The sequence below is a fragment of the Panulirus ornatus genome, chromosome 44, assembly GCF_036320965.1.
Source record: "Panulirus ornatus isolate Po-2019 chromosome 44, ASM3632096v1, whole genome shotgun sequence".
NCBI lineage: Eukaryota > Metazoa > Arthropoda > Malacostraca > Decapoda > Palinuridae > Panulirus > Panulirus ornatus.
Genome location: NC_092267.1, coordinates 5,597,540 through 5,612,539, shown reverse-complemented (window position 1 = coordinate 5,612,539; position 15,000 = coordinate 5,597,540). Strand labels below are relative to the sequence as shown.

At 40.4% G+C, this 15,000-nt stretch overlaps 1 protein-coding gene across 1 annotated transcript in view; it reads right to left on the bottom strand.

Annotated features, from left to right (window-relative positions):
* LOC139762808 (uncharacterized) overlaps nt 1–15,000 on the bottom strand; it is a 197,309-nt gene that overhangs the window by 32,836 nt on the left and 149,473 nt on the right. Inside the window, exon 4 of the mRNA XM_071687963.1 lies at nt 1,567–1,702. Coding sequence (XP_071544064.1) covers nt 1,567–1,702 — 136 coding nt within the window. The remainder of the gene's footprint in view (nt 1–1,566; nt 1,703–15,000) is intronic.

Genomic DNA, 15,000 nt, shown 5'->3' with positions numbered 1-15,000 from the left:
AAAATATCGAATCGAATCGAAGTCAAATCTCCCAAGATTCGTAGGAAGCTGGTAACTGAGTTTGGTAATGTGTGTGGTAAGAAGAAAGCTGAGAGTAAATGTGAATAAAAGGAAGGTTATTAGGTACAGTAAGGTTGAAGGACAAGGCAATTGGGAGGTAAGTTTGAATGGCGAAAAACTGGAGGAAGTGAAGTGTTTTAGATATCTGAGAGTGGATTTGGCAGCGGATGGAACCATGGAAGCGGAAGTGAATCATAGGGTGGGGGAGGGGGCGAAAGTTCTGGGAGCGTTGAAGAATGTGTGGAAGTCGAGAACATTATCTCGGAACGCAAAAATGGGTATGTTTGAAGGAATAGTGGTTCCAACTATGTTTTATGGTTGCGAGGCGTGGGCTATATATAGGGTTGTGCAGAGGAGGGTGGATGTGTTTGAAATGAGATGTTTGAGGACGATATGTGGTGTGAGGTGGTTTGATCGAGTAAGCAATGAAAGGGTAAGAGAGATGTGTGGAAATAAAAAGAGTGTGGTTGAGAGAGCAGAAGAGGGTGTATTGAAATGGTTTGGTCACATGGAGAGAATGAGTGAGGAAAGATTGACCAAGAGGATATATGTGTCAGAGATGAAAGGAAAGAGAACTGGGACACCAAATTGGAGGTGGAAGGATGGAGTGAAAAAGATTTTCAGCGATCGGGGCCTGAACATGCAGGAGGGTGAAAAGCGTGCAAGGAATAGAGTAAACTGGAACGATAAGGTATACCGGGATCGACGTGCTGTCAACGGATTGAACCAGGGCATGTGAAGCGTCTGGGGTAAACCATGGAAAGTTTTGTGGGAGCTGGATGTGGAAAGGGAGCTGTGGTTTCGGTGCATTACACATGACAGCTAGAGACTGAGTGTGAACGAATGTGGCCTTTGTTGTCTTTTCCGAGTGCCACCTCGCGCGCGCGCCGGGGGACGGGGTTGTCATTTCATGTGTGACGGAGCAGCGACGAGAATGGCTGAGGGCAGCAAATATGATTATGTACATGTGTATATATGTATTTGTCTGTGTATGTATATGTATGTATGCATTGAAATGTATAGGTATGTATATGTGCGTGTGTGGGCGTGTATGTATATACATGTGTATATGGGTGGGTTTGGGCATTCTTTCATCTATTTCCTTGCGCTTCTTCGCTAACGCGGGAGACAGCGACAAAGTATAATAAAAAGATAAATAAATGAATATATATATATATATATATATATATATATATATATATATATATATATATATATATATATATATATATATATATATATATATATATATATCCTTCTAATCCACGGGGACATGAAATACGATAAGTTCCCAAGTGCACTTTCGCGTAGTAATCACATCATCAGGAGATATATAAAAAAGAGATACAATAGCCTGCCATACGTACACAGATCCTGCCGTACACACACCCTACCATACGCACACAGATCCTCTCTTACACACACCCTACCATACGTACACAGATCCTGCCGTACACACAGCCTACCATACGCACACAGGCCCTGCCCTACGTACAATGCACTTACCAACTACGGTCATGTTTGCGGAGCGCTGTGTAGTGTGGAATGGAGGTCCCTCAGCCACTAGCTCACATCGGTACACATCCGAGGCCGCCATACCCACAGTTAGCACCACAACGCGTCGTCCCTCACGCCCAGGTACCTGCAGAGGACATGGTGAGTCATGATCCAAGTGTACCACACATACCGTGAACCTCCCGTGTACTCCACTGTACCGCAGAAGTACTTAAAGGCTTATAAGACAATAAAATACTTTCTAATACACTTACCGTATGTTATATTTAAATCTTAGGTGTGTATATGTATATATATATATATATATATATATATATATATATATATATATATATATATATATATATATATATATATATATATATATATATATATATATATATATATATATATATATATATATATATATATATATCCCTGGGGATAGGGGAGAAAGAATACTTCCCACGTATTCCCTGCGTGTCGTAGAAGGCGACTAAAAGGGGAGGGAGCGGGGGGCTGGAAATCCTCCCCTCTCATTATTTTTTTTCTTAATTTTCCAAAAGAAGGAACAGAGAAGGGGGCCAGGTGAGGATATTCCCTCAAAGGCCCATTTTTCTGTTCTTAACGCTACCTCGCTAACGAGGACAAAAGTCCGGGGCTTCGATCGACTGAAGCCATTACCGATCCCACTGTTTCGACAGGCAGAAACAAAGCCTGGGATACCTGGTCGAAACTGTATCGAATCCTTTGTCTCGATAGGTAGAGACAGAGGATGGGATACCTGGTCGAAACTGTATCGAATCCTTTGTCTCGATAGGTAGAGACAGAGGATGGGATACCTGGTCGAAACTGTATCGAATCCTTTGTCTCGATAGGTAGAGACAGAGGATGGGATACCTGGTCGAAACTGTATCGAATCCTTTGTCTCGATAGGTAGAGACAGAGGATGGGATACCTGGTCGAAACTGTATCGAATCCTTTGTCTCGATAGGTAGAGACAGAGGATGGGATACCTGGTCGAAACTGTATCGAATCCTTTGTCTCGATAGGTAGAGACAGAGGATGGGATACCTGGTCGAAACTGTATCGAATCCTTTGTCTCGATAGGTAGAGACAGAGGATGGGATACCTGGTCGAAACTGTATCGAATCCTTTGTCTCGATAGGTAGAGACAGAGGATGGGATACCTGGTCGAAACTGTATCGAATCCTTTGTCTCGATAGGTAGAGACAGAGGATGGGATACCTGGTCGAAACTGTATCGAATCCTTTGTCTCGATAGGTAGGGACAGAGGATGGGATACTCCTGGTCGAAACTGTATCGAATCCTTTGTCTCGATAGGTAGAGACAGAGGATGGGATACCTGGTCGAAACTGTATCGAATCCTTTGTCTCGATAGGTAGAGACAGAGGATGGGATACTCCTGGTCGAAACTGTATCGAATCCTTTGTCTCGATAGGTAGAGACAGAGGATGGGATACCTGGTCGAAACTGTATCGAATCCTTTGTCTCGATAGGTAGAGACAGAGGATGGGATACTCCTGATCGAAACTGTATCGAATCCTTTGTCTCGATAGGTAGAGACAGAGGAAGGGACACTCCTGATCGAAACTGTATCGAATCCTTTGTCTCGATAGGTAGAGACAGGGGATGGGATACCTGGTCGAAACTGTATCGAATCCTTTGTCTCGAGAGGTAGAGACAGAGGATGGGATACCTGGTCGAAACTGTATCGAATCCTTTGTCTCGATAGGTAGAGACAGAGGATGGGATACCTGGTCGAAACTGTATCGAATCCTTTGTCTCGAGAGGTAGAGACAGAGGAAGGGACACTCCTGATCGAAACTGTATCGAATCCTTTGTCTCGATAGGTAGAGACAGAGGATGGGATACCTGGTCGAAACTGTATCGAATCCTTTGTCTCGATAGGTAGAGACAGAGGATGGGATACCTGGTCGAAACTCCGTCGAACCTTCTCTCTCAAAAGGCGAAGAAAGATCCCTGAATTCTCTGTGGTTCGAAATGGTTCCGAACCTTTTTTTTTCCCTCAAGTCGACACGGAAGGTTCGTTAAAGCTTCCTTTCCATGTGAACCCGAACTCCGGAGCTTCACACGTGACCCAGAAGTTTGTCTAAGAATATAAGCTCATACAGGCGAGGGACGAGTCTCCTATCATACATATTACAACCTTCATTACTTCGTCATGAGTAATTCGACCATATGTGAACTGGAAATGAATGGAAATAATTCCAGGTTCTCCTACCATTTCGATAATATGTTGTGAAAATATTGTATCCAAATACTGTGGCGAGAGTTGAGAGTGGTATTTGACAAAGAGTTTTGCTTCACTGGTTTATTAATCCTTCTATGCAAACATTGTAACATTATCTTGTAAAATACAAAATGATAAAAGAAACAAACGTTCTTTTTTTATCTTTTTTCGTGGCTCTGATCAATCCTTTATCTACAGGAAATGAAATGGATTTAAATCTATGATCCACAGTAGTTCTCGTAAACAAACCAAAGATCCATTTATTTTTTTCCGACAAAGATCCAGTTTATTTTTTTTTCCTTTACGAAAGAATAAAAAGAGAAACTCATTTCATCTCTCCTTGTTATGAGAGTGATCTAACACGTCACCATATAAGTGTAACAAAAAAGTATTAGAAGATAAAAAAAAGAGATAATATAAATATATCTCATCATTATGGATGGCAGAGATGGGGAAAAAAAAAGAGAATCCAATCTGGTTTGTGAAACGAGGATGTAAAATGTCAGTGGTAAGACGATAGGATGAGATGAAGTAGTTCTTTGACCTCATACTTACAGGTCAAAGGTCAGGTCGGCGTAGTTAGGGGGTCATAAGGTCATTGTGTTTAAATCACCCGACTGCCGGTGCTCAAAGTTCGTTCTGTTGTGTTCAAGATGGCAAAATTATCTTTTTCATAACTATGATCTTCACGATTCTAATGATATCAATTAAAAAGAAATCTATTTATCGTAAAATCTAAGATCCAAATCATTTCAAAAAGATCTAAAAACCAAATTACTTCATAAAATTTAAAAATCAAATTACTTCATAAAATTTAAAAATCAAATTACTTCATTTGATTTAAAAGCCAAATTACTTCATTAAATTTAAACACCAAATTACTTCATAAAATTTAAAAATCAAATTACTTCATTGAATGTAAAAACCAAATTACTTCATAACATTTAAAAATCAAATTACTTCATTAAATTTAAAAATCAAATTACTTCATTTGATTTAAAAACCAATTTACTTCATCAAATTTAAAAACCAAATTACTTCATAAATTTAAAAACCAAATTACTTCATTAAATTTAAAAACCAAATTACTTCATAAATTTAAAAACCAAATTACTTCATTAAATTTACAAATCAAATTACTTCATAAATTTAAAAAACCAATTTACTTCATCAAATTTAAAAACCAAATTACTTCATAAAATTTAAAAACCAAATTACTTCATAAAATTTAAAAACCAAATCAATTCAGAAATTTTTTCAAACCAAATTAATTCTCGTATTGATAATTATACAACTCATACTCAGAACAATGACTCCTCATTTGCATGAATTACTAGAGTTCCCTTCGAGATAATTAAAAAAAAAAAAAAAAGAAATTTTGAAAGCCAAAAATGTAGAAAAATGTTCCAGCTTAAGAAAACCCACAGAGACATAGCCTGGAAATGTAAAATGAGTGAAGGAAAATAGTGTATATAAGACCTGAGGCTAATATCAAGCACCATTTCCAGTTATGTACTGAGAAACGTATTTTCAAATTTAATGGTACATGCTTTGGCTTTGAGCAATCCTCTCTACCAACTATTAAACAAATAGAATAATGCTTTTGCTTTGAAATGATAATGCTCTGTGATGTCTCTCTTACCTTTAAAAGCAAAGTGGCACAGGTATATTGATGGAGTCTTATGAATTAATTCTGAAAACAAGAGAGAAATAAAAGCTTAAACTGTATTTGTTTCATGTTACATCAGTACAGAACGCCCTGGACTTCACTACAGAAGGCCATGATGAGTATTATGAAACGCCGTGTCTCATGACAGACAATAAGCCTTATTGTAGAGCATTATACTCCTCGTTACTCAAAGGTCATGAGACCAATACGTAGGTCAAGGGCTAATTACGAATAATAAGCCTTATTATAGAACGTCATAAGTCTCATTACATAGGGTCATAAGAACCAGTGCTAATGTCGAGAGCCTTATTATAGAACGTCATAAGTCTCATTTAAAAAAAAAAAGGTTCATGAGAACGAAAGCTGACATCAAGAGTCTTATTTCATTAGACAATAAGCCTCATTTCAAAAGGCAATAAGCCTTATTATACCATACCATTTAATGATGGGCATAAGAGCATAATATCAACACAAGTCGGAGGGATGGGGTGTTGAATGGGGAGTAAGGGGGATGGGGTGTTGAATGGGGAGCAAGGGGGATGGGATGTTGAATGGGGAGCAAGGGGATGGGGTGTTGAATGGGGAGTAAGGGGGATGGGGTGTTGAATGGGGAGTAAGGGGAAAGGGGGTGTTGAAGAAATGGGGAGTATGGGGAAGGGGGTGTTGAAGAAATGGGGAGTATTACCAAAGACCAGCTTACTCCAGGTGTACGCTAAGCTGACCCACTCGTCGTCAATAGACCCCGACAGCTTGAAGCTTGCCCCTTCTATCGCTTATAGACGCGCAGAGCTCATGCAAATATAGATTAGATATAGATAGATAGATAGATAGATAGATAGATTCGCCAGCTTGAGTTTTGTCCACCAAGATAACAATAGGATTTCACGTGTGAATAATGCAATTCCTGAAACCATTAAGGCTACATTTGTATGTAATGAGAATATGGACTTAGCCTTTGGACGGTCCCGTGTACTGGCTGCATATAACGCTGACGTATAGCATTATATTCACTCTGTTATCCTGTAAATAGCTTAAAGTCCATATTCACGGGGGTTGGTCAGCCTTATTGACACAAAGAGACCAGAGGGTTTAAGCCTCTTAACATTGGACAGATGTGTGGACGACACGACTCATAATACTGTATCTTGGTACAGATGTGTGCAGGTGTGTCTTATGGTGATAGCCATAGATCTATAGTTCTATAGCTCTATATGTGTTATAAGGCCATAGATCTATAGTTCTGTAGCTATATACGTGTTATAAGGCCATAGATCTATAGTTCTGTAGCTATATATGTGTTATAAGGCCATAGATCTATAGTTATGTAGCTATATATGTGTTATAAGGCCATAGATCCATAGTTCTGTAGCTATATATGTGTTATAAGGCCATAGATCTATAGTTCTGTAGCTATATATGTGTTATAAGGCCATAGATCTATAGTTCTGTAGCTCTATATGTGTTATAAGGCCATAGATCTATAGTTATATTGCTCTATATGTGTTATAATGCCATAGATCTATAGTTCTATAGCTCTATATGTGTTATAAGGCCATAGATCTATAGTTCTATAGCTCTATATGTGTTATAATGCCATAGATCTATAGTTCTATAGCTCTATATGTGTTATAAGGCCATAGATCTATAGTTCTATAGCTATTCATGTGTTCGTCTGTCTCAGTCTTTAGGTAGCTATCAATGAGCTATGTAATCTTTCTCTGTATACAAGTGTGGGTAAAGATGCGATTGAAAATATAGATAGGTAGATAGATACGTAGATAGATAGGTAGATAGGTAGATAGATACACAGAGACGTCACTCCCTTGGGCCTGGATGAAGCACCTGGTAGATAAATGTGTGAGTAAAGATAAGAGGGAAGTGGTCACGGAAGATGGGGCAAGATAAACACACAATTCTCAACCCCAACACTTAACTCTCTCTTGTTTATGACGCCTGGCAACTTTGTTCCTGTGTGTGTGTGTGTGTGTGTGTGTGTGTGTGTGTGTGTGTGTGTGTGTGTGTGTGATACGTACACAGATGAGAAGGATATGTAAGTCAGTGGGTGGGTATTCACAGAAGTGATTGGTTGAATGCCACTGTCTTCTTAGCTGGATTCTGAGTGCCATACTGGTCCATCAGAGGCCTGAGTAGCACACTGGGCCCATCACACACACACACACACACACACACACACACACACACACACACACACACAACAACAAGGGATCTCTAGAGATTTATTCCACACGAGAGAAAACATTGATGATTTATTCCAGTACGAGAGTAAACAGTGTTGCTGAGGTGGACGGAGATAAGAGCGTTTGTTTGTTTGTTTGTGTTATCTTGGCCGTTGTTTGTTGGGGGGATTTGATGACGACAAACAAAAGATGATCGAGAGAGATATATGGGGGGCGTGGTGGACACCTTCAGATGGATTGGACGGATGGGGGTCGTCCCAGAGATGGTTATTTACCTCGTTGTAGCGCCACGTACGGCGCCCGGCAGAAGCAGTAACATGCCAGACAACACCTTTGACCCCATCCTTAAAGGTCAGAGGTCAGAGGTCATCGTACGCCAGGGGTGGGGGGTCATCCCACAGCTGTACGTCAAGGACATGACCTATATATATATATATATATATATATATATATATATATATATATATATATATATATATATATATATATATATATGTATGTATGTATATAAGCCCCACCAGTGACCTGGGTTCAGCCATTACAATAAGAACAATAAACCAAAAAAAAAAAGAAATATTGAACCCCTAACAGAGGCTCGGTCTCAGAACTTTGTGGAATTGAATTCACAACGAACGACATTAACGCTAATTAACGCCAACTTTGTGCTGGTTTTTTGTGTGGGTTTTAACTCCATTGTTGAGTGAGGAGTTGCCCTCGTTACAGCCAGTTATATATCCCCTTCTCCTCCTCCTCGTCATTATCATCATTATCATCATTATCATCAAACTGTTCACCGTGGAACATTGTGTGTACACAGCTGATCACCGAGGTGTGGCTCTGTGTTGAACTCACGTCTGTCCTGGGAAGAACACATGCAAGACCTGACCTATCCTAAGCTCTGTCACCCTTGCTTCGTAACCCCTAGGAAAAAACAGAAGCATTTTTCCCGTATAGTATATAGATATATACATATATATCATATATATCATTTTGCCTCTTGTCTCTACCTGGTGTTATATAACACTCATGGGTTATCATGAGGTGGGCGTTAGATGTACTTAACGAAGGAAATTGAGTTATAAGCCTATATATATATATATATATATATATTGTACAAAGGCAAAGGGGATAAGAGTGAGTGCTCAAATTACAGAGGTATAAGTTTGTTGAGTGTTCCTGGTAAATCATATGGGAGGGTATTGATTGAGAGGGTGAAGGCATGTACAGAGCATCAGATTGGGGAAGAGCAGTGTGGTTTCAGAAGTGGTAGAGGATGTGTGGATCAGGAATTTGCTTTGAAGAATGTATGTGAGAAATACTTAGAAAAGCAAATGGATTTGTATGCAGCATTTATGGATCTGGAGAAGGCATATGATAGAGTTGATAGAGATGCTCTGTGGAAGGTATTAAGAATATATGGTGTGGGAGGCAAGTTGTTAGAAGCAGTGAAAAGTTTTTATCGAGGATGTAAGGCATGTGTACGTGTAGGAAGAGAGGAAAGTGATTCGTTCTCAGTGAATGTAGGTTTGCGGCAGGGGTGTGTGATGTCTCCATGGTTGTTTAATTTGTTTATGGATGGGGTTGTTAGGGAGGTGAATGCAAGAGTTTTGGAAAGAGGGGCAAGTATGAAGTCTGTTGTGGATGAGAGAGCTTGGGAAGTGAGTCAGTTGTTGTTCGCTGATGATACAGCGCTGGTGGCTGATTCATGTGAGAAACTGCAGAAGCTGGTGACTGAGTTTGGTAAAGTGTGTGAAAGAAGAAAGTTAAGAGTAAATGTGAATAAGAGCAAGGTTATTAGGTACAGTAGGGTTGAGGGTCAAGTCAATTGGGAGGTGAGTTTGAATGGAGAAAAACTGGAGGAAGTAAAGTGTTTTAGATATCTGGGAGTGGATCTGGCAGCGGATGGAACCATGGAAGCGGAAGTGGATCATAGGGTGGGGGAGGGGGCGAAAATTCTGGGAGCCTTGAAGAATGTGTGGAAGTCGAGAACATTATCTCGGAAAGCAAAAATGGGTATGTTTGAAGGAATAGTGGTTCCAACAATGTTGTATGGTTGCGAGGCGTGGGCTATGGATAGAGTGGTGCGCAGGAGGATGGATGTGCTGGAAATGAGATGTTTGAGGACAATGTGTGGTGTGAGGTGGTTTGATCGAGTAAGTAACATAAGGGTAAATGAGATGTGTGGAAATAAAAAGAGCGTGGTTGAGAGAGCAGAAGAGGGTGTTTTGAAATGGTTTGGGCACATGGAGAGAATGAGTGAGGAAAGGTTGACCAAGGGGATGTATGTGTCGGAGGTGGAGGGAACGAGGAGAAGAGGGAGACCAAATTGGAGGTGGAAAGATGGAGTGAAAAAGATTTTGTGTGATCGGGGCCTGAACATGCAGGAGGGTGAAAGGAGGGCAAGGAATAAAGTGAATTGGAGCGATGTGGTATACCGGGGCTGACGTGCTGTCAGTGGATTGAATCAGGGCATGTGAAGCGTCTGGGGTAAACCATGGAAAGCTGTGTAGGTATGTATATTTGCGTGTGTGGACGTGTATGTATATACATGTGTATGTGGGCGGGTTGGGCCATTCTTTCGTCTGTTTCCTTACGCTACCTCGCTAACGCGGGGGACAGCGACAAAGGAAATAAAAAAAGAATAAAATAAAAATATATGATCCTTGTATCAGGGAAGGGAGCGGGGGATGGAAATCCTCCCCTCCTGTTTTTTTTTTGTTTTTTTGTTTACCAAAAGAAACAGATGAGGATTTTTCCTCTGTGGCTCAGTCATCTGTTCTTGACGCTACCTCGCTCACGCGGGAAATGGAGAATATACACATACACGATAGTGGAGCAAATGTAGTTTATCGTTCTATTTCTAAAGTGCTCCACTTGGAAACTTACAGTTCTCGAATTTCGTGACCTAAAAAGGATATTGTGTGTGTGTGTGTGTGTGTGTGTGTGTGTGTGTGTGTGTGTGTGTGTGTGTGTGTGTGTGTCATTTTCTGGGTTACCTTTCCAGGACGAAGGGGGCAACACAGTGCTAATACGTGGCTATCAATGGATCGCCCAATATAGCGAGGTATCATATATGAAAACCGGACCTACCGACATCCTAAAAAGCTGTTTTCACAAGCTTCATTCACAACGAAGCTTCATTCATCCCTCACAACGAAGCTTCATTCATTCCTCACAATGGAGCTTCATTCACTCCTCACAATGGAGCTTCATTCATTCCTCACAACGAAGCTTCATTCATTCCTTCAGCTCCTCCGATCTATCACACCATTGTGAGTAGACCACACGAACTTCATCTACCTGTCTATCGTCTCATCTATTTCCTCCCCCTTCTCCCCTCCCCTCCCCCCCTCCTCTCTCCGTTCCTCTAATAGATAGAACCAAATCTATCATCTTCTATCTAATTGACCAATTATGGCCATTGAATTCTTATCATGACATTCAACGCTATTTCTCTGGGATTTTAAAAGCCCCCACAAAAAAATCGCTATTTCTCTGGGATTTTAAAAGCCTCCCTCCCCCAAAAAATCGCTATTTCTCTGGGATTTTAAAAGCCTTCCTCCCAAAAATCGCTTTTTCTCTGGGATTTTAAAAGCCTCCACCCCAAAAAAAATCGCTATTTCTCTGGGATTTTTTTTAAAAGTCCCCCCCAAAAAACCGCTATTTCTCTGGGATTTTAAAAGCCTTCCTCCCCCACCAAAAATCGCTATTTCTCTGGGATTTAAAAGCCTCCCTCCCCAAAAAAATCGCTGTTTCTCTGGGATTTAAAAGCCTCCCTCCCCAAAAAAATCGCTGTTTCTCTGGGATTTTAAAAGCCTCCTCCTCCCCCCCCAAAAAACCGCTATTTCTCTGGGATTTTAAACGCCTCCCCCTCAAAAATCGCTATTTCTCTGGGATTTTTAGAAAAGTCCCCCAAAAAACCGCTATTTCTCTAGGATTTTAAAAGCCTCCACCCCCCAAAAAAAACACCATATCATTATGGCAGTTTCTAATGAAACCAATTAAAGTGTTTTGAAGGCTAGGGTACAGTGGGGGCAACAAGTACACTCCCTCAGTGTAAATACGTTCGAAATTAGCCTTTGACTTCTGGGGGGGAAGAGAGAGGGGGCGCTTACGACCCTCTAGACTTGCATAGTCGAGAGGCCAGGGGCAAGAGGAGGCTATACAGAATAGTCCAGGAGGAGACTGCCATAAGGATGGAGATCACAGGTGTCAAGACACAGCTTTGGACTGTACGTCTGGACAGGAGAGAGGTCGGGGTTTGAAACTATTCAGTTCGTAATCAATAAGTTGTCTATACTCTCACGTTGTCCAAATTTTGAAGTATTAATGACATAAATGACACAAAGGACGGTGTGTTCTATTTAATGGTTGCCCACAAGAGGAGGTGGGTCATTCGCTAATACGTAGTTAGGTGGTTAAGTAGAAAGGAAATTGGGGTCGAGTCTGAATTGGGCGGGGGGGGGTTTTGAGATGCAAATTAAAAACGAGAAAACCCAGAATGTAAAGTCATTTGTCAAAAGTTAAAACTTCCGAAGCGTTCATCTCCATCAGCGCACGTTGCTGGGGGACGAACACGAGCACACACACACACACACGCACGCACACACACACACACACACACACTCAGAATCTCACACACGAACACGCACACACGCACACAGTCTCATTCACACACACACACACACACACACACACAGAATCTCACTCACACACGAACACACACACACAGAGTCTCACACACGAACATACACACAAAGTCTCACTCACACACACACACACACTCTCTCTCTCTCTCTCTCTCTCTCTCTCTCTCTCTCTCTCTCTCTCTCTCTCTCGCTCAGCAGAGGTTTTCGATTGGCAGCAACAAATTCATCTCCGTTCTGAATGGCAGAGTTTGGACATGTCTATTCATCATTGGCTGGAACAGATCTCTCCCTCCATTTGCCGACTGGTTACGGCAGCTCTCTCTCTCTCTCTCTCTCTCTCTCTCTCTCTCTCTCTCTCTCTCTCTCTCTCTCTCTCTCTCTCTCTCTCTCTCTCTCTCAAGATAAACATGCTGTTCTGTTTCGCAATTGCACTGCAATATATATATATATATATATATATATATATATATATATATATATATATATATATATATATATATATATATATATATATATATATATATATATATATATATATATATATATATATATATATATATATATATATATATATATATATATATATATATATATACATATATATATATATATATATATATATACATATATATATATATATATATATATATATATATATATATATATATATATATATATATATATATATATATGTATATATATATATATATATGTATATATATATATATATATATATATATATATATATATATATATACATATATATATATATATATATATATATATATATATATATATATATATATGTATATATATTCAAAAAAGGGGGAGACTGTATTGTTGACTGGTTGGTAAGGTTATTTAATGTATGTATGATTCAGGGTGAGGTGCCTGAGGATTGGCGGAATGCTTGCATAGTGCCATTGTACAAAGGCAAAGGGGATAAGAGTGAGTGCTCAAATTACAGAGGTATAAGTTTGTTGAGTATTCCTGGTAAATTATATAGGAGGGTATTGATTGAGAGGGTGAAGGCATGTACAGAGCATCAGATTGGGGAAGAGCAGTGTGGTTTCAGAAGTGGTAGAGGATGTGTGGATCAGGTGTTTGCTTTGATGAATGTATGTGAGAAATACTTAGAAAAGCAAAAGGATTTGTATGTAACATTTATGGATCTGGAGAAGGCATATGATAGAGATGATAGAGATGCTCTGTGGAAGGTATTAAGAATTTATGGTTTGGGAGGCAAGTAGTTAGAAGCAGTGAGAAATTTTTATGGAGGATGCAAGGCATGTGTACGTGTAGGAAGAGACGAAAGTGATTGGTTCTCAGTGAATGTAGGTTTGCGGCAGGGGTGTGTGATGTCTCCATGGTTGTTTAATTTGTTTATGGATGGGGTTGTTAGGGAGGTGAATGCAAGAGTTTTGGAAAGAGGGACAAGTATGCAGTCTGTTGTGGATGAGAGAGCTTGGGAAGTGAGTCAGTTGTTGTTCGCTGATGATATAGCGCTGGTGGCTGATTCATGTAAGAAACTACAGAAGCTGGTGACTGAGTTAGGTAAAGTGTGTGAAAGAAGAAAGTTAAGAGTAAATGTGAATAAGAGCAAGGTTATTAGGTACAGTAGGGTTGAGGGTCAAGTCAATTGGGAGGTAAGTTTGAATGGAGAAAAACTGGAGGAAGTAAAGTGTTTTAGGTATCTGGGAGTGGATCTGGCAGCGGATGGAACCACGGAAGCGGAAGTGAATCATAGGGTGGGGAGGGGGCGAAAATCCTGGGAGCCTTGAAAAATGTTTGGAAGTCGAGAACATTATCTCGGAAAGCAAAAATGGGTATGTTTGAAGGAATAGTGGTTCCAAAAATGTTGTATGGTTGCGAGGCGTGGGCTATGGATAGAGTAGTGCGCAGGACGGTGGATGTGCTGGAAATGAGATGTTTGAGGACAATGTGTGGTGTGAGGTGGTTTGATCGAGTAAGTAACGTAAGGGTAAGAGAGATGTGTGGAAATAATAAGAGCGTGGTTGAGAGAGCAGAAGAGGGTGTTTTGGAATGGTTTGGGCACATGGAGAGAATGAGTGAGGAAAGATTGACCAAGAGGATATATGTGTCGGAGGTGGAGGGAACGAGGAGAAGTGGGAGACCAAATTGGAGGTGGAAAGACGGAGTGAAAAAGATTTTGAGTGATCTGGGCCTGAACATGCAGGAGGGTGAAAGGCGGGCAAGGAATAGAGTGAATTAGATCGATGTGGTATACCGGGGTTGACGTGCTGTCAATGGATTGAATCAGGGCATGTGAAGCGTCTGGGGTAAACCATGGAAAGTTGTGTGGGGCCTGGATGTGGAAAGGGAGCTGTGGTTTCGGGCATTATTACATGACAGCTAGAGACTGAGTGTGAACGATTGAGGCCTTTGCTGTCTTTTCCTAGCGCTACCTCGCACACATGAGGGGGGAGCGGGATGTTATTCCATGTGTAGTGAGGTGGCGTTTGGAATAAATAAAGGTAGACAGTATGAATTATGTACATGTGTATATATGTATGTGTCTGTGTGTGTATATATATGTGTACATTGTGATGTATAGGTATGTATATTTACGTGTGTGGACGTGTATGTATATACATGTGTATGGGGGTGGGTTGGGCCATTTCTTTCGTCTGTTTC